The sequence below is a fragment of the Dermacentor albipictus genome, unplaced genomic scaffold (assembly GCF_038994185.2).
Source record: "Dermacentor albipictus isolate Rhodes 1998 colony unplaced genomic scaffold, USDA_Dalb.pri_finalv2 scaffold_15, whole genome shotgun sequence".
NCBI lineage: Eukaryota > Metazoa > Arthropoda > Arachnida > Ixodida > Ixodidae > Dermacentor > Dermacentor albipictus.
The window spans coordinates 12,773,936-12,794,932 of record NW_027225569.1 but is presented as its reverse complement, the minus strand read 5'-3'; the positions used below and the strand labels follow the sequence as shown (position 1 = coordinate 12,794,932).

At 45.3% G+C, this 20,997-nt stretch overlaps 1 protein-coding gene across 6 annotated transcripts in view; it reads right to left on the bottom strand.

The window, feature by feature from the left end:
* Window positions 1-20,997, bottom strand: part of LOC135916418 (uncharacterized) — a 95,604-nt gene that overhangs the window by 69,721 nt on the left and 4,886 nt on the right. For all 6 annotated transcript variants that reach the window (XM_065449764.2, XM_070528897.1, XM_065449767.2 and 3 more), the window contains exons 3-10: window positions 19,662-19,882; window positions 13,649-13,862; window positions 10,393-10,562; window positions 7,143-7,287; window positions 7,011-7,058; window positions 6,186-6,278; window positions 1,797-1,874; window positions 1,598-1,669 (exon numbers count right to left, since the gene is read on the bottom strand). In XM_065449764.2, coding sequence (XP_065305836.1) covers window positions 1,598-1,669; window positions 1,797-1,874; window positions 6,186-6,278; window positions 7,011-7,058; window positions 7,143-7,287; window positions 10,393-10,562; window positions 13,649-13,862; window positions 19,662-19,882 — 1,041 coding nt within the window. The remainder of the gene's footprint in view (window positions 1-1,597; window positions 1,670-1,796; window positions 1,875-6,185; window positions 6,279-7,010; window positions 7,059-7,142; window positions 7,288-10,392; window positions 10,563-13,648; window positions 13,863-19,661; window positions 19,883-20,997) is intronic.

The window sequence follows — 20,997 nt, the reverse complement described above, 5'->3', positions numbered from 1 at the left end:
TGTCATTGATGTATATGCGGAATAAAAGCGGTCCTAAAACAGACCCTTGTGGTACCCCCGAAGTGACAGCAGCAGGTTTTGATTCATAGCCATTTACAACCACCTTTTGTGAGCGACCCGACACATGATGTTGCACCCAGTGAAGCACGGAATGAGGGCGGCCAAGGTAAGACATCTTAAGGAGTAAGACAGTATGGGGAACAGTATCGAAGTCTTTTTTAAAGTCTAATAAAATGCAGTGCACTTGCTTTCCAGCGTCAAATGACGAAAAAATATCATGGGAAAATTCAAGCAGCTGGGTGACACACAAAAAACCCGCACGGAATCCATGCTGGGCCCTGTTGAAAAATTTGTTCACCTCTAAGTGGTGAAAAATGGTCGAGTATAACACGTGTTCCAGTGTTTTGCAACACACACTAGTAAGAGATATGGGTCTATAATTTTTTGCATGCTTACGGGTACCTGCTTTATGAACTGGCGTGACATTTGCAGTCTTCCAGTCCCAAGGAAGTTCACCGGAACTGAGGGACAATCTAAACAAAGTGACAAGGTATTTAGAAATAATGGACGCACATGTTTTGAGGACATAGGATGGCATGAGGTCAGGTCCAGTAGCAGAGTTTGGCTTTAGGTTACACAGAAGTTTATGCACGCCCTCATAGGACACTCAAATTTCGAGCATTTCCTGGTTAAAGTTATGATCGGGTAAAGCATGGATGTCCGTAATAGGTGCAGAAAATACTGACTTAAAGTAGTCATTGAAATGATTAGCCTTCTGAATGTCATCAGTGATGTCACCCTGGGGATCTGATATTGTCGGTATTGAAACTTCCTCTTTGCCATTTCACATAAGAAATTTCAACATCTCTTTGGGACTTTGTTTGAGCTTGTTTCCCGATGATTAAAAAAACGAATATTTCGCTACCCTAATGTTTAGCCTAATTTCTTTTCCTAAGCTATCAAGAGTGCTGAATAACTCTTCATTCCTGTCATTTATATAACTGAAAAAAAGCCATTGTTTTTTATTTATTAGAGCTTTAATTTCTCTGGTGAGCCACGGGTTGTTCTTGTTTCTTTAGATGTATTAGGAGACCATTTTCGAAGGGATAGAAGAATCAATGAGGTCAGCTAACTTGCCCTTGAAACATTTCAACAGCTGTTCAACGTTACATGTTAACCTTAATTCAGAAAACACTTGAAAGTACTCCTCCAGGGCCTGTATCATTCGATTGTAGTCTCCTCTTTGGTACATGAACACTTTCCGAGGCCCTCCGATAACGGGTAACGGACGCTTAGAAGAAATTGTTTGGTTGCTGCCGAAAAGCGGCTGAACTGTAGCAATGGAAATGGTCCGCTTTTGTCCATACAATGAAAATATCGTTGAATAAGGATGAAGTTTAAAAATTGTTACAGCGAAAACACCTATTGCAACCACAAAGTAACAAGGACTAGACACAAGCGCTGTTACTTGTTACTCCCTGTTACTCCTTCTTACTTTGCGGATGTACGTGTTTGCGCTGTTACATTTTTTAAGTCAAGTAAGCACCAACTCGCCCAGAAAGAAGTTTTAATGAGGGATGAGGTATGTGCCGCTTACCTCTTCTATTTCATTGCCACCATAGATGCCACTGTAAGGATGCTCAGCAATGGTACTGCTTTCATTGATCTCCTAAGATGCAAAAAGGTAGTAATCTTTAGGGTTCGGCAAAAACAGTTTTCATCTTATATATGCTATGGTCGCTGTACTGTTGCATACAGCTGAAAAGCGCTGGAGAGTATTATAACAATATGCTCACCTCTACGATGATCATATCATTAATATCAATGGTGTCGCTGTCCAATGGGTCGCGAAAAACGCTAGTTCCGTTTTCTTCCTAGAATAAAAAGAAACGACAATGGAGTGAATCTGCCGATGTGACTTCATGACTCCTGCTATCACTGGCAGGTAAAGAATGTGCTTGCCTAACACTGAAGTATAGGGAAGCATTGGCTACTCAGCTCTAATATAATCATATCATTGTTATCAAGGGCATCGCTTTCCCACAATGAATCATGAGAAACTCCAGTTTAACTTTCTTCCTAAAATAGAAAAAAAATCGCTATCGCACTTAGGTTTACTCTTATAAGACCTGAAAATTGTGCTTTTTTTCATGAAGCTTTGAAGACGAACTAGGCTGTCAAAATAAAGAGAGAATAGGAAAACATTAAATTGTGTTTCGACTGATAAGAATAATTTAAAAAAAATTATGGTCAATGTTCTATTTTTTTAGTTTCAAGCTGGAACACGAGCACCGGCACATCATTGTGACGTCACCGATGGCAAAGTATCTTTTCATTCTTGGGTCGTTATTTGTCAGTAAAAGTTCGAGAAACTTGCGCAGCATAGTCTGATTTTTTAAAAACGTACTGTAGTCCATTTTTGCCGATAAAAAGAGTAACTGTGCCCCAAGCAGACACCGTCAAAATCCATGACATCATTGAAAGCTAGTTCAGGAATTTCAAGGAAGCCTCTCCATCGCCTTTCTATCATTCACTCTTTTCTGGCTTAGAAAGCATCTTCTCCCGGTATTACCAGTGCGTTGGCGGGCGCATGTGGTGTTATCATTTCTTTTTTACTCTAGCAGGGTAATTTACTAATGGTAGCTCAAATATTTTTGTCTGTTGTATCTCTTAAACATACCCTTTAAGTGCTTCACAGCCTTAAGACTTTCCGAGTGTGCGTCATCCTTTGACGTGAACGAAGCTAAAGTGAGAAGAGGATCCACATATTCGAAAATATGTGCCAGAGCGCCTTTAAAGCCAGAATTTCCTTCAAGTGTTTTTTTTTTGCAGTATATAGAAAAAAAACTATTTAAGACCTTCATAAACATTTGCTCCCAATAAAATTACGTTTTAACCTCCTTGTTTAAATCAGTAAACCTCACCGAAGCTGCTTTTCAGCGACTGTCAAAGAAACAGCAACCTGATTTCTGCGTTTTAGATGTGGGCTGTTAGGGCGGAAAAACATCTAATATGGGCCCCCATATTGGAACGTTCCGCTTCCTTCTACTACGACAGCAATTATGTGGATTCTTCCGGCGGCTTTCTTTTGTCGGTGTCGCCGTCGCAGTGAAGTTCCGTATCAACTCCAAGGGCGATAAAATAGTTGCCGCGCGCCGTATGCTTATGTACAAGTGAAAGTGCGCGACGGTGAGCCAGCGATCGCGGCGTAATCTCGTGCTCGCACGGGAGGGAAGCGGGGAGGAAGCCCGCAGTCTTCCGTAGCGCAAGGCTCCGGGAGGGTGGTATGGAGGCGCTTTATTCCGGATGGCCCGGGAGGCCGCGCGCGCACGACCGGGCCGTGGTATATTGAAAGCGATGTGCGACGGGTGCGGGGTCCGCGCTGCGCGGTGTTCTCGCGGCCCGAGCTCACGTTGCTACCAGCGGCAGCACTAAGGTCAATTTGCTCGCTGCTGCTCCTGCGTTTCCACAATGCAGCATTTTGACAGCGAGTTGGTGCGTTCATCGAGTGCGAAGCTTCATGTTTTCTTGTGCGCGCATCACACCATGCTTGTTAATTTACTGAGAATGCCTAGGTTTACAAATTGATACGGCCGTTAAACTACTGTCCTTACTTCCCAGAGTTGTCCACTAATTTGCTATCGCAATCAATGCTTCGCCTTTCAGGCGAAACGCAAGTTTTTTCAATATCCTTCTCATCATGTAGAGCGCTGAGTGGCCGTCTCCAGCAATAATGATGGGGAGGTGGCATGCAGTTTCAGGGCCAATGATGGAGAGCGAGAAGAACAAAAGAAAGCCGCTCTTTCACCTGAAAAGCACCACATCGACAGTGATAGCAAGGTATCAGACAACTACACAAAGTAGGGTTCCTATTTTTTATTGGGCATATATAATGCAGCAAGCGTGCGCTTACCAAATAAATTGACAAGCGCGATGTCACGCGCACCTAGACAAACGTGAACAGATCTCACTTGATGACTGCCAACACTCACTGTCAGTGCACTGGCATGATGAAGGGCGCAAACAGAGGGGAGCGAACGCTTCTACTTCCTCTCGCTTTAACGCGTCTCCGAAGGTTGAAGTAACGCTACCTGCAGTGCTAGGCGCGCGGAATGACAGCGCACATAGAGCTCCATCTCGGTTCGCCTAGAGTTTGCGCCCACCGGAGATCAGCTCCGAGAGAGCGCACGGGCGGTTTACGTGCTCAACCGCGCGGACAGCCACGTGCATCTACGACAGGGCTAGCGGAGACTTTCGCTAGCCCCGAGCCTCGCTAGTTAAGCGGGCGCACCGAGGAATGCCGCAATCTGTTGCGTGAGATCTTTGAATGGTGTAAATGCCTGCATAAACTTTTAGAGCGCAGCTCTTTGGCGTCCGTTCCTGGGTTTCGCGTCGTCGTCGGCCTCGTAACCAGCTCCGCCCCCCTTTCATCCCCCCAGCGCTAGCAGCGACCGACTGATACCGCTGGATGCCGCTGACGCCGCTAGAGAGTCAAGATAACGTGACTGCATAGAACACCGTCGCCGCCATGCAGAAAGAGGAGGAAAGGGTCCCCCCCCCTGTTCTTGTGTGGCGGATAGGGTGCTCTTCAGTTGCCGACGCGCCGGTTATTTCACGTAGGCCCCGGCACGTCGACGAATACGTGACCACCTTCCCACGGCTAGACCTGGTTCTTAGCGCTGCGGAAGCGAGGGTATCATATTGTTTGTGTCGGCATCGGCGGCGTTGTCCCTGAAACCAACTCCGCAGCTGGGGTTGACTCACTATCGGCGTCAGCGGCATCAGTCAGTCGCTGCTATCTCTTCCCTCCTCCCTTTATCGTGTTGTCCGCTTGCTGCGCGCGCTTCTGCCCCCATCGTTTGCCGCGGTGTACACGCCGCCCCCCTCCCCCCTCTTCCTGCGAGTCTCCGGTTGTCAAAGCGCCGGCTCGAACTTAATTCCTTTCTTCGCTCCTCCTCCAATGCAACCCCTGTGCGGTGGCAATCAGAGAGCCAGATCGGTGGCGGCGGATCTGTATATGTGCACCGCCCGAGCCGAAATTGCCGCTGCCGTTCGCCCTGTGCGGTGGCAATCAGAGAGCCAGATCGGTGGCGGCGGATCTGTATATGTGCACCACCCGAGCCGAAATTGCCGCTGCCGTTAGACAAACAGCAATTTCCTAACACTTATGCGGGAGAACATCCCGTTCCTCTCGCTCGTAACGCGTCCCACGGCTGTGACAACCTCGCGAGGCACTTGTATAGATCTCGTCTTTGAGAATCAAGCATTGGTGTACCAAGTCGAACATATATCAGTCTATTTCTCCGACCACAAAGCTTCCTTCATGACTGTCAAGAACTGTTAGTGGAGTCTTTGTTAAAGGAATACGTGTGAAAAATAAAAAAAAATTCTGTGATAGCGCATACATGTGTTGCTCGATTTCTTTGCCTCAATCTATCGAAAAGGTGAAACAGCTTATTTGCTGCGCTCAAATTTCGCATTGGGAAGTAACGTAATCGTCGGTAATTTTTTTCTTCCTTCCTTCAACTTGCCCTGACTGGCCCGGCACGACACCAGCTTGAGATCACATCCGCCACGCAACCCCTGTCCAAACAATATGCGCGCGCTTTGCATCATTGCGCATGCGCAACCGTACGACAGAGGTGATCCCACAGGATATAGGCACGTTGGCTTGTCGACTGCAGTCTCACCGAGCCAATTGTAGCAGACCAAAATGCATATGCGTGTCTCCACACTCTATCATTTTCAAGTTGTCCTTGTTAATTACAGCTAGCTGCTGGCCGATTCTGTGCACTGCTGATTGATTCCCTGGACACACAGGCGTGCGCACATGGACCAGAACTCCGCTACATATAGTGTTATATGGTCCAGCCTGTGCGTGTGATGTGGGTGCTGAATCGGATGACGTTAACTGGCATAAACATAGCGATGGTGAGCTGCGCTTGAGAGCTTTAGGCCAGTCAGTGCACAAATCATCGACAGGATTCCGACATTGCCTAGGCCACTAGGCCTAACCAGTGCGCCGTTTCATCGGGAGTTGGCGGTAGCTGATTTGGTTTGTGGTGGCGGCGTGGTGTCGAGTTCGGCAACGCCAGCTTTTTTTTCTGGTAAGGAATACGTTTGCCTATGCCGTATATCAATGACCACCAAACATCAGCTGGGAGTGATCATGTACACAGCCTCACCTCGTTGACTTCGTAACCATGCTCCATGATGTGTCCATACCCGAGGGTGTCGTTGCATGCGCACTGGGTAAGAGCACCGCCCTCGTTCGTCTCCTAGAATGCCAAATACAAGATCACTTACCAGCTGTCCGAGTAAGGGATGAACATGTCCCCCCCCCACCTCCTTTTCTATGCTGTATAATAGAGAGTTATACTCAGTGGCTTTACGGGTCAGCGGGCCTAGCGGGCAAGTGGAGATGCTACTGCACATGTGCGGTACACTAGGGCGGCCAGCGTGTTTACGTAGCGGGCATGCAGCTTGCTCGCTGGTATGCTCTCCCTAGTGGAGCGCCCGCATGGGACGAGCGTTTTTGCGAAACAAACATGCCGACCACCCGCAGGAACAGCGGCATGTCGTCGGCTTCGTCTTCAAATGCAGCAGTGGCTCGCCTGCAGGCAAAAAGCTATGGAGGTGCTTCCCCACTGAAGAGGACCTCTGTATCCTGCGAGAGGTTGCAGCAACGAGACCGTTTGGCGACTATTTGAAGAGTATGAGCGTGATCGAGAACCTGAAGCGAGCGTACTGATCTTTTGACTGCAACTCTAACCTTGTTCGACCAGTGGCACAGCAAAGCGCTCCGTTTTAGTGTCCCTGTACACGTTTATACAGAGGAACCCCACTCCAATCGACTGAGCGCGGGATCGCTGAGCTAAAACATCCTTTCATGCGACCCTCCGCTACCGTCTCCACGTGCACTCACCTGCTGGCTCGTAAAGCCGCTCAGCTATAACTCCCTAATATTTCTCACCAAACATCACACATGAGTGACGTGTATACAGCCTCACCTGTGTCTTAGCGAATTCTTCATAATCAAAGACGTCATCGTACCAGCACTAGAACGCAAAAGATTACAGGGTCAATCATGCTGCCTTACAATGGACTGTGGCTTCCACACGATCGATGTGCGCAGAGCTTACCTCTTGTGGTGTTACTTCACTTCCAAAGATCTTGCTCTGCGACAATTCATCATAAAGATAGCTGCATTCTGCCCCTTCCTCCTCAGACACGTCATTGGCATTGATTGAAGCATATTGTTTCTCGCTTATAGTAAGGAAGCTGTCACTGAAGCAGAAGAAAATGGATCAGCGAATGAGATTTAGATGCCCCGTGGTGTAAAGAGTGAAATAGATATTGGACAGTCCAGTGCTGTGCTGTTAAACCCTTAGAGTTGCTGTTGAACCCACAGAGCAAGGAGATTTACAGACATAGGAACAAGTGATAGCTTGGATGGGCGCCGCCGAGACTGTGTACATTACTGCATAACGTAGCGCACAGCTCCCGTCATACCTGATTAGGGCTATGGAACGCTTTGCTACTAACCGTAAAATCGTATATATGAAGGCAGCCTCGCAGGTTCGATTCGCAGGGCTCAAGGAGAGACCGCACGAATGTGGAAACCACATATTTTCAATCGCCACATTGCGGCTCTTCTGTCAGATCCTCAACACCTCAGAAACCAAGTGTTGCTAACGAGGCGAGTGTGATTAGATTGTAGGCGTGTTGCCAATAGCCTTTTGCCCTCTCGAATGAAAATGGGCAGCAGCGTTTACATAAGAAGAAATAATTTACGCTATAACGTAAAACTATTCCGAACTTTTCTGTTTCAATTCTGCCATCAGACCTCCGCATTTGGACAAAAACTTTTTTGGACCACCCCCACTTCACCTGTCTGTCACGCGACGTCCCGAAAACCACAATAGCTTCCCATCTGATATGACGTGTACACACTGGTTATGCATAATTTGACCGAACAAAACAAAAAAAAACAGTTATTTCTGATTCGACGCCTTTTTCCCATTAGCCCTCGGTTATTGGTCAAAAGTTTTCGGACTGCACCCACTTCACCTGCCTCTCACGCGACGTCACTAAACCGCGAAAACTTACAGCGTCAAAGTGACGCATATGCGTTAAAGATGCATTAATATGCCGAACAAAACTTCATTTCCTTCTGGATAGCGGCAGGCTGGGGCGCTATAACGTAAAACTATACCAAACTTTTCTATTCCAATTCTGCTATCAACCCTCCACGATTGGTCAAAAACTTTTTTCGACCACCCCCACTTCACCTGTCTGTCACGCGACGTCACGAAAACCGCGATACCTCCCCATCTGATATGATGTGTACACACTGATTATGCATGATTTGACAGAAAAAAGAAATACTGTTACTTCTAATTTGACCCCTTTTCGCCATTAGCCCTCGGCTATTGGTAAAAAGTTTTCGGGCTGCGCCCACTTCACCTGCCTGTCACGTGACGTCACAAAACCGCAAGAACTCTCCGCGTCAAAGTGACGTGTACGCGATAAAGATGCATTAATATGCCGAACAAAACTGAATTTTCGTCGGAATAGCCACAGGCTGCCCCGTTCCGAAAGCAATAGAAGATGGCTGCCGCCGATCACTCAGACGCTGGCTACTCGCACCTGCCGGAGAGCATGGGCGTATTTGCGTGTAATAAAACTTCTTGCGTGGCCGTGTAACGTTTTCGAGCACTTTCAGCATGTTTACGACCTCATTCTGCCAACTCTTCTTTGCTGAAGGCCCGTTTTAGCGTCATTCTTGAGCTTCCGTTTCATGCCGCCGCGATTTTCGACCAGCCACCGCAAGCTAAGTAAGGGAAAGCCGACCAATCGTAGACGCCGGTACCACCCTCTTCATTCGGTTATCGACTTTCAGTGCAGTCGCTCGGCCCCATCGAATTCTTCTCCACTTGAGCGTTCTCCTCGCCTCTTGTCAGCCAATTAGATACGACAAGCCGCTCACTGTAGGCAATGTTATTCGTTTTTCAAGCAAACAGAAGTGACCTCCTATGAACGAGGAGAGCGTTTGATTGGTCTGTTCAGACAACACTGTGGCTGACCGCCCGGTGCTTGCGTTGGTGGTTACGTAAATTTGACGTCAGGAGATTGGAATAGAAACATATTGGAATAGTTTTACGTTATAGGGCCCCTGCTCCATTCCGAAAAAAATAAAATATGGCTTACGCCGTTCACTCTGGCACTGGCTACTCGCCCCTGCCGGAGTGCATGGGTTTATATGCGTGTAATAAAAATTTTGCCTGGCCATGCAACGTTTTCGAGAACTTTCGGCACGTTTACGACCGCGTCCTGCCAACTCTTTTTTGCTGCGGATCGGTTTTAGCATCATTCCTAAGCTTCCGTTGCATGCCACCGCCATTGTCGACGAACAACCGCAAGCTAAGTAGGGAAAAGCGGACCAATCGCCGACGCAGGCACCACCCTCTTCATCCCGTTACCGATATTCAGTGGAGTGGCTCGGCCCCATCGAATCCCTTTCCATTTGAGCATGCTCCTCGCCTCTTATGAGCCAATCAGATAAGACAAGCCGCTCAGTGCAGATATTGTTGTTCATTTCTCAAGCAAACAAAAGTGACTTCCTGTGAATGAGGTGAGCATTTGATTGGTTTGTTCAGACAACCCTGCAGGTGACCGCACGATGGTTGCGTCCGCGGTTACGCAAATTTGACTTCCGGAGATAGGAATAAAAACATATTGGAATTGTTTTACGGTATACGGTCCAATAACATTATAACGAACGCACTTGGCCTGAGAGTTGAGATTCGATGACCGGCGATTTTGCTCAGTGCTGTTGCACGTGACTTTTTGTGTTTCTCGTTTTTCTCGGCATAAGTACGCGTAATAAAGAGCAAGGTTCTCCCCTCAGAGCATTAGCGTGATTTCGTTGTTTCGCGTCACCGCAATGTCGTAAAAGATGAAACGTAGAGATTGCCGACAGATTACAATTTGTTTACAGCACAGGGTTACAGCGCTCTAGACGGCTATGATGGAGAAGACTGTACAGAGAACGCTGTTCTTCACTGCGTTATACTGCATACGACGAAAATACTCTTGAGCAATATTACAGCTTAAAGCTAGCGTTGCTCTCGGTGTTATGCCTCCAAACGATTTTGGTGGCATACGTGGAAGGTGTCACGCTGCCTACAATGTTATACCTGTAGCGATCGCAACTACAAGAGAACAGTAGCCGTCAATAGCAAATCACTGTCCTAACAATAGCACTTTTTTATATTGCAAGGTAATTTCAAGAAGGACAAAGTTATTTCATGATGAAGATAACTGGAATGAAAACCGGTATTGGCATCTCAGCGATTATGCACGCACAAAGGTTCAATTAGGATCACTTGCCTGTTAGGTAGTTGCTTGCCCCATGACAAGACAAGGTGCGTCAGCGTGAGATTGGTGCAAAGACGCACCGCCACAGGATGCCAGTGAATACCGTCTTCAGCTCGGTATTCAATCATCATACGAAGGTAGTAGTGAATGTCAACTACGTCAATTCCGTACTTCGCAGCGGTCTGTAAGTTACCCACAAAAGGAACTTAGCAAGCTATGTCAGCAATATTGGTATGAAGAAAGAACTGTAATTTCTAAAGCGTGCTTTTGCTGAATGCCTGCTTTGGTATCAGAGTCATTATACATAACAGACAGACAAGCTAGAATGGAGCATCTCTAAAAAAAAGCAAAGCCTTCTTTGTGGATGAGACCAACTGTGTTCGCCGCCTACTGAAGCAGCCGCTAGTATTTCTTGTGCATCTACTAAGTGCGAATAGTAATTATTTATTTAAATCTTGACAACTTTACAGCTACAATTTCAATGCAAGGTCAGTGGAGTAATTCATTTAAAAATATATATCACTTTCATTTCTTTACGACATGCAGCGTTTAGCATAGCTTTTTTTCCCGCAATAAAGAAAGCCGCTATGGCGTACAACAAATTGGCCGCAATGGCTTTTTAATGGTATTGCGGGTTTCCATTTAAGGGAGTCGAGGCACTTTAAAAATTTTGTTGATTTTTTAGACAATTTGAGTTAAATTTGCACAGCTAATGTATTTTTACCAGCTGTTCTCAAAATTGAAATTTATTTGTTTTTATAATGAATATTTCTTACCATATTCAAAACAGTATGTTTTTTTTTGTAGCCTAGTTAGCTAAACAACTTCTACGGTAACATACAGCACACATAATCGATTGTGAATGTACATAGTGTGACGTAAGCGATAACGGATTGTCTTAGGCGACTTTCAAGCGAAGATATAGGTTGTTAAAGTTAGCCATAAAAAATGGCCACCTTGGCGATAGAAAAATATCAATAAGGAATTTTTTTTATGACGCATTTTGACAACCTATAGTTTTGGTTGAAGACGGACCAAAACAAGACTTTGTAGCTTACGATACACTATGAACACTCACAATAGATTGCGTGTGCTGTACATTGTCACGCAAATTGCTGCTAATTAGCTAATTAGTCTCCAAACAAAGAACATACTGTTTTGGATATCATCAAAAATACTTATCATAGAAAAAATAATTGCATTTTTGAAATCAGCTCGTAAAGATACATAACCTGCGAATTTCATTTAGATTCTTTCAACAATAAAAAAAAAATTAAGTGCGTCGCCCCCCTTAAGCGTGATAAGAGAAGGTAACGCGTTACAAGAAATAAAAAATAAAAAAGAACTGAGACGTCTTTTACATGTACTCTGCCAAGCTTGCATCAGTATTATGACCTAATGTTGTGAAACAATTTGTTAATTATCCACTACTAATTATTCAATCAATGAGAACCACAGAAACACCGCAGGCTTCTCCAGGAGGTTGCTAAGAAAAAACAATTAGTTTCACTCATACAAAAATGTATAAGTTTGCTTTCATTCTTGCTTCGAAGCATGCTTCGAGTAAGTTGACACACCTGGTACATTAAATACTTCAGCAATGTTAGGTGCCTTACAGCAGCTACATGTAATCAACAACAAACTATGCTGCCAGCTTTCCTGCCATTGTAGTGATCATAGTGGCGATGACGTGAGCCCTCTCAACGAGTCGGAGAAACACTCTGTTAAGCACCAAGGACAAAGTCGAGTAAATAAATCTTACTGGTGCATTTAAGTCCTCGAATGTTCGCTATACAATAACGACAATTCATAATTCTGTCAATTACGCATTATCCCTTCCTTCGCGACAACGATCTTTCAGCCATCTTTTTACTAGTTCTCCCGAGGCAAATACGCTCTCGTTTCCCCTGCTGTCCTCAAAGACCTACCGCCTCGGTGAAGCCTACTGACTCCACATTTACTGATAGACGGATACTCGTTGACAGTGTAACAATAGACGCACAATGTTTTCTGCATCACTTCCTCACCCTACCCACTACTCTCCCACTGAACATCTTCGTCTACGCGTTCTCGAATACACTGATCTTGGAACGTATTCGGCGATAGTATTGCCTCGGCTGTCAGGCGCACGCTGATTGGCTGGTTTACCAAAGTCGGATAAGCTGGTTCGCTGGTAGAGCACAACATCATGCAAAGTCGATAGTATTGCCGAAGTGATCGTCGCAAAATACGTTGGCTAGCTTGCAACATTGTAGAACTGCCCTTCGAATAACCATAAAACTTTTTCTTTAGGTTGCAGAAGTTCTGCTTGAATAGCTGCTCGTTTCCCTTTAAGATCCTTTTTTTTTTTCTGACGTCCGATATTTCTGATGCCCGTACTTCCTTTCTGTTGCTGCTATCCGCTACTGTTTGTACATCTGACTATGTAACTCCCTTTTCGGTGACCGCTGCCCACCCCATCAGCGTGTACCGTGTGGCCCAGCTAACATTAGTCAAGCTGTTCAACGAAAAAAAAATACATTTGAACAAATGGTCCAAAGTACAATTACAAGACCTACCGTGTTCGGCGGTCAGTGTTCTGACAATCGAACAAGGTCTTAAAATGGTACCTTGCACTATGTTCCTTTAATCATTCTTTTTTTTTCGTCGAACAGTTTCGCTAACGTTATCTGGAACATCTTATACAGTATTTAACGTATAGTATTTTTTTTCTAGGGTTTCATCTCTATTTAACAAGAAAGGTTGAAGAGACAAACGATCCTGGCGCTATTTGTTTTTAATTCGTCTTCACAGCGCTGAGCCCATTTTACTCGCATTTCTTCAAAACAGCGGTGCATTGCTTGAAGGACTCGATCGGCGTTGAGAAGCGAACGCTGAAAATAACTGCGCAGAGGCTTGGTGAGTGGGATTCGTCAGAATAATCCACTAACGTAGACGGTTGGCACGACAGGCATGGTTGGCGCCCAATGAAGCCAATTATTTATTTATTGCAACTTCAGAGCCCTGCGATGCATTACAGATGGGAGGGGCTCTGATAACATACACAAGCAAAATGCCGAAATGCTTCATGGCGCGGGAGAACGAAACGAGCAAAAGCAATGTCACCTATTACGGTCATCGCAATTGGAGTTCACAATTTTGAGACGCCATTATATAAGCCGAAACTGCAAAGAAAGGCCACGTGCGCAATCTAATAAAGCGGCGAATAAATGCAGGCGGTCATTTCTCTTGGGCAGCGCCAACAAAATTTGAACGAGACCACACACACCTGTTTGCAGAAGTAGTTCGCCTCGTTGACGTGAAATCTGAGTGAATACTTGAGGAAATCAAGCTCTGGCAACAGAAATCCACCGTGCATGTTTTGGGACAGTGGAGCTGCAGTCAGCCATATCACGAGGCAACTCTGGGGAAGGACGCACCTAAGTCTCCAGAAAAATCTGTGCAGATTTTTCTTGTAGTCGTCGACGCCCCTGGGTCCCCACCTGTGGATAAGTGCGCTTCGCCATTAACTTTTCAACCGCATGCTCTCCCGACTCTCTACGAACATAATTGCATACTACTTCCAATCCTCTTCAAAATTATTTCGCGCGTGATAACTTGAAATATTCATTCCCGCTACAAAGTCGGATGTTTGCCGAACTAGATTGAAGTGGTGGATGGATGGATGTAATGAGCGTCCCCTTTGGAACGGGGCGGTGGGTTGCGCCACCAAGCTCTTGCTATTATACTGCCTAATGTCCTACGTTTAATAGCATTTTTAGCGACACCTTTCGAGAAATTTGGCATTAATCCGATTCAGACCAGTGTGCGCATTCGCGGGCCATGCAAAGCTTCCGTAAAGTGCGTTCCGAATAATAAAGAGTTGAGTTAAGATTCCAAGATGCAAGCGGAAGCTGTTTTCAGGATATCGAACATCAAAAGATTATTCTTTTGTTCCCGCAAATGGGTGTGTTGTTTCCACCATCTAGGCGATGTATTTAAACAAGCAATGTTTTACTATGGGCCCTATAACGTAAGTCTATTCCAATACGTTTTTATTCCATTCTCCTGACGTCAAATTTGCGTAACCACCGAAGCAATTGCCGCGTGGTGACCCGCAGTGTTGGTTAAAGCGACCAATGAAACGCTATCCTCGTCTATAGGAGATCACTTTTGTTTGCTTGAAAAACGAATAACATTGCCTATACACTGAGCGGCTCGTCTTATCTAATTGGTTTATAAGAAACGAGGAGCACGCTCAAGGAGAGAGAGATTATATGGGACCGAGCCAGTGCACTGAAAACCGATAACCAGATGAAGAGGGGGTGCCAGCGTCTGCAATTGGTCGGCTTTCCCTTACTTAGCTTGCGGTGGCTGGTCGAAAACCGCAGTTGCATGCAACGGAAGGTTAAAAATGCCGCTAAATAGGATCCTCAGAAAAGAAAAGTTGGCTGACTGAGGTCGTAAACGTGCCGAAAGTGCTCGAAAACGTTGCACGGCCACGCAAAATATAATATTCTACGCAAATAAACCCATGCTCTCCGGCAGGTGCGAGTAGACAGTGCCTGAGCCATAGGCGGCAGCCATCTTTTATTCCTATCGAAATGGGGCAGCCTGCGGCTATTCAGAGAAAAATTCAGTTTTGTTAGGCATATTAATGTATCTTTAACGCGTACGCGTCACTGTGACGCGGCAAGTTTTCGCGGTTTGGGTAACGTCGCTTGACCGCAGGTGAAATGGGTGCAGCCCGAAAAGATTTGACCAATTGCCGAAGGCTAATGGCGAAAAGGCATCAAACCAGAAATAACTATTTTCCTTTTGCTCGGCGCAACCATTCATAATTAGAGTATGCCCGTCATATCAGATGGGGAGCTATCGCGCTTTGTCTGAGGTCGCGTAACTGACAGGTGAAGTAGGGGGGGGGGGGGGCCGAAAAACGTTTTTGACCAATCGCGGAGGGCTGCTAGCAGAAATGGAATAGAAAAGTTTGGAATAGCTTTACGCTATTACGCACCTGAGCGGTCTTCGGGAATCAGAAGAATATTCTAAGTTTCATGTACAGCACAAACTACAAAGGCTAGTGAGACCTCTTACAGTTAGTATCCGCAACCAAAGAGTAGCGCGTGGCACATGAAAGAAATATATTAAGAATGCGCCATCTAATTAGAAATAAAATTAAGCCACGTCCTTCTACGTCACAAAACATGACGTATTTGTCACATAAAAGAATTTGGAGGTCTAAACCTTTCTACGACCACACAAGCAAAACAACTCGTTTCAGCGACCCGCAACCACACTGCATCACATCACCTTGCGCCGCGACCAAAACGTAGTGCATCGCCCACTAGACGCCAAATATGCACAATATCATAAGATGCCAACAAACATTGCCACCAAGGACCACATAGGGGAAATTACTTCGGCGTAATAAATGAAATAAAGAAAGGATAAATTAATGGAAATGAAAGTGGATGAAAAAAACAACTCGCCGCAGGTGGGGAACGATCGCACAACCTTCGCAAGGTTATTATGAAGCTACACATGGCATTAAAATACTTTCATTATATACCCATATCCACAAAGAACTTCATCTCTAATTCACTATACAAGATAATTAGTTAAAGAGACGTTCGTTATAGAGATGTTAGATTTTATAGCTTCCTGTTTGTTCGCTTGGTGCGTGATAGGGGAGGTTTCGCCAAACGTTAGTGAATTTAAGGAAAACACCAAAAGTACAGCTCAGCATGCTTGCGGTAGGCAGCTGTGTTTGCTGCATTATGCACCTACTTCCTGTTTGTTTTCTATTCTCCTTGATCAAAGACACCTCCTATCTCTCGCACTCAGCACTCACTGCATCATTGCGTGATGCCGTCGCACACCATTAGTAACGTGAAAGGTTGTTATGCAATATTTGCAGCTACGACCATTATAACCATTACTAATTGTTGTAATTACAATTCTGATTGTCTGCTGAGATAGTAATAATGCTTTCTGATATGCAAACTCAAAAATCCGAGGACATCTAAGTACTGCTTATGAGTTGTGAATGCGAAAGCATCGTTGTCCAATTGAACGCCGCTGAGTGGTCCTTCGAGTTACGAGTTCCTCGCGGGCGAGCGAGCGCGTTGACACGCTTGGCGCGTTTTCATTTGGCCTCACCGAGGCGCAGCTAGAAGGCTGGCGAGAGCTTGCGCGGACAAGGAACGCGCGTGTAACACGGGCTTCAGATGTCGAGGGTGACTTGGCGTGCGGCATCCTCTCGCGCAACACTTGGCGCGCTACAGCGGCAGCAGGTGTTCACATGGAGGAAGGAGAACGCCAGGGCAGAGAGCATTACGTCACGCATCCAGCCTTGGCAAGCAAACGCTCCGTGACGCCAGCCCCTTTGCCCAGCGTCGGCCCAGCACGCGACCTCTTGTGTCGAGGTCCCGGAGCAAGAACCCAGATTTGCCGAGACGTCTAGTTCCTAGTCGTTTGTATTCGGTGCGCTCTTGTTTGGATGCCCCGACATGGCTCTACCAAGCACTCCAGGGTAATATTAACCAATTAAAAAGCTAACGAATGTGTTGCGACAAACATAAGCACCATTAAAAGTTGGAACGAATGGACCTGAACACTGGAGCCTGTTGTGTCTGTGATGTCTATCTCATCTCTATATCATAGCACATCATTGCACTTACTGTTATTCATCTTTCCGAGCCGCAATGACCAAAAAAAAAATACGAGGAAACCTAAGCACTTATAACTTGTGCATGCGAAAGCATTAATGTCCACTTGAACGCCGGTGAGCACTACTTCCACGTTTGCGCTGCGTGTAATGTACCACTAGCTGAACGTGCGGCCCGAGCCAGCAAGCAGCAGCAGCCTGCGGTGCCAACGCCGCATGCCACCGACGTCCTGTACGAAGAGAGACTCAGGAGGCAGCAGCGGTACCAAGGCCGGCAGGCGCGCGCTGCAGCCAAGCCCAATGGGGGTGAGAGAGAGAAATAATGACCGCGCGCTGGCTTGCGAGCGGGAGGTCACTACCTGTAAACAGGTCACTACCTGTCACTACCTACCTGTCACTACCGGTCACTACCTGTTTACAGGTCACTACCTGTAAACAGGTTACAGGTCACTACCTGTAAACTGCTGTTGACGCGCCATTGCAGCAACGCCCTCCCCTCCCGCAACGCCTGGAGCGCTACGGGTGCCAGCGACTCTCCCCCTTCACAGGCTCTGCTTCGTCGAGGCGCGCTCGCGACGCGCAGGTTCCATTTTGGTGCTCGAGGCGCCGACTTTCTCGGTCACATTTGACGCTTCCGCGTGGAAAAAATAAAACAATTCTGGTGTAGCTGAAATTCATTCCAAGCCTTGCAAGCTCACCGGCTAAAATTCGTAAATGACGATATGTGCAGTGAAGCAATTATTTAAAAAGTTAAATAGTAAATGTTTGTTAATTCGTTGAAAATGTTTTTCGATTTCTCTTGCGAATATGTCCGCCTCTCCCAATTATTCAGCTCAAGATGTACGATTGTGTTATCCGCAACAGCCTTTTTTTTTTAATTTTCCCTCAAACTTAGAGAGCGCATACATGGGCTTTATACTACAGTTACTCTTCAAGTTATTTAAAATGGGCGTTTATTTTTCAGACTCAGATGGCGGGGGGCGGGGGCTCTTAGGTTTGCTAACCGCGGCTTTTTTTCGTGTTTATATTAGCTATCATATCAATTCTTTCGTTGGTATTCAAGTGTTTCGCGCACATGTAATGTTTCCAACTTGTCTCCGTTGTGTCGCGTCGTGGTTCCGTCATGCTATTTTACTGTATCTTTTCTATTGCACAGCTAATTTATTCTATAGGTTGCTCCTTTTGTTTGTCTATCTATCGTTCTTTGTTCAGTTGTGCATGCTATCTGGCTGCCCCTATGTAGCGGGCACCATAGGAGATTTTCAAATACATGTCATGCGACCCACTTGACAAGGGGCAATTGGGCTTTTTGCCAGAAGCAATTCTTTAAAAATGCTTAAGCTAAGAAAGCGAAATGGTGCATACAGTAAATTATACCCTCCCATGTCGAGTAAGAGGCAGGTATTACCTCGGGGCTACCTATGATTTCCGAATTCAAGTACACGCAAAAAAAAAGTAGAAGGGCTTTTCCGAGACAACCACTAAGTAATAAACTTTGCTGCAATTGAGGGGCAATTTTACACTCTAGTAGCCTTATAGGCAACAAGGTTTTGATTAAGCTAGGGCATATCATTTTTGTGAAAACTCATGAATTTGCAAGTTTAAAAGAAATAAAAGCGCGACGTTTACCAATACGTAATGCTACACCAAAAACAGACATCGCAGTTCTTTAGGCTGCATTCGTTGGAGCATTTAAAGCCGACAAATTTGATATATGAATTTACTGCTTGCATATATGTAAACTTTGTACAATGTGTAAGAGGGTTTCGGAAAAGTCCTTCTAGAAAATAAGGTATATTTCAGAGTGGTACATAGTGCATCATAACTGTTCGCTTCAGAGGCGTTGTATTGATGCAGGCGCAGCGTTCGCTGAGCAAAACAAGTTCACCATTCTCAAGCACTTAGATTGAAGCTGCCAAGCTAAAACTTCCTCTTAAGTGCTGTATGTAGATTCGTGCATCTGAACATTACGGGCATGTTCAGCTGTGCCTAACGCGCCAATTATTCATTAAAAATGGGGGTCTTTGCATTCGGATGACTGAACTGTAACAAATTCATTTCTCGCTCTTGTACTTGGTGTTGCCGAAATACATGCTGACACACATTAATCGCCGCGTCTAGCACACGATATACTGGCACTTGGTGTCCGTACTTTGTGCCTCGACCAGGCCTCTGCGTTCACTCCAACTCAGTATTGTGGCGCCACCTAGCAAGAACTCAATGAAATAGTGCTGTTGACTCCACGATTACGATACATGCTTTTAATCCCCCTCCGCATTATAGGTCGTTCATAAGTCAAACTTTTGTGTGATCGCCCATCTCAGAGATACATATAACATACAAAATAAGGCTTCAGACAAGATGTTCTAACTAGCATGACAAGTAAACAAAAATGTATTGTGAAGACGGCGCGTTTGTGCAAGTGCACACACTGCATAAATATCAAAGGGAGCAGGCGTTGAAACCGTGGTTCGTCAAAATGCACAAGGCCGAACTTTGCTATTTATTTCGGCTTGAAAAACCTTCCTGATTACATTTTTTCCATTACAGCTCAAGAACAAAAAAATCATTGCCGGCTTTAAACGTAAATCTACTGTTCCCTTTCACATTGACACTAAACATACGTGCAAATTACCTCGTGATATCCCAGAGGCACGAGCTGACGATGACAACGTCCGGTGGTGCATCAGTCATGCGTGCCATGATCGTCTCCACATACTGGCTATAGATCTTGGTCAGAAAGTAAAAGTAGATCGTTACTTCTGGATCGCAGAATATGCGCTCTTCGAGGTAACCTCTGCCGTTGTATTTCTTGCCATGGTTTACCAGGTGATCTCCATCATAACTTTCTTCCATCTGAAAGGTAGTTTTCTTGTCTTTTCTCACATTTTTCAAGCACATACCAGCAAAGCAAGGGCTTTCATCCCACTCATAAAAAAACAAAGGATCAGTCACTCAACATACACGGCTTGTTATAATTCCAATGGAGCAGACCGAGAATGAGCCGTCGTGGTGGCTTAGCGGCTACGCTGTTGCGCTGCTATAAGCGTGGGATCGCGGGATCAAATGCAGGCCACGGCGGCTGCATTTCGGTGGGAGGCGAAATGCAAGAACGCCCGTATACCGTGCAATGGGTGCAGGTTAACGAACACCATGTGTTCAAAATTAAGCCGGAGTCCCTCACTGCAGTGTGCCTCATAATCAGATCATGGCTTTGGCACATAAAACCCAAGCATTTAAATAATCAAGCTGAATACGAAGCCTAGAAATGCATGGGCTGAATGAAATGTCGTATTAACTAAAATGTACATATAAAATAGGAAAGCGAAATGAAAAGCCAAACCCATATCTTAGGGTATCATTGCCTGTTTGCTTTGTATGGTTTTTGGTTTGCTCGTTTTTTTTTTATCCTAACAAAAAATCGAGTCCTTCGGTTCTACTTCTTCCCGCTGGAGCTACCGGCTGAACGCTGGCAACATAACAATACGTCGACGTTCTCTGCATGCAACAGACGAAACTACTTTTAAGGTATAACTGAAGATCCAAGTACAGCCATTGTGTAAACCATATATCACTGCCTTTGAGAAAACAGTCCTGGCTGGGTGGGGCTGCTGTAACACACAATAATAATAATAATAATAATAATAACAATAATAATAATAATAATAATAATAATAATAATAATAATAATAATAATAATAATATCATACCTTTATTTCCAATATTGAAATCACTACATTCATGCAGGCCTGCCGACGCCTTTGCAGGCTTGAGCGACAGAGCCTGGCAGGCAGCAAAACCATACACGGTACATTAATAGATTATTTATATGCAGCAAACTCGAGTATAGCATACCAGAAAGAAAGTTATAATATACACAGTGTCTAATAAAAGAATTTCTATCGAGAATAATGAAACACAGAAACGCAGCAATGTGTGTGAACAAAATGACCATGAGATAACAATCATAC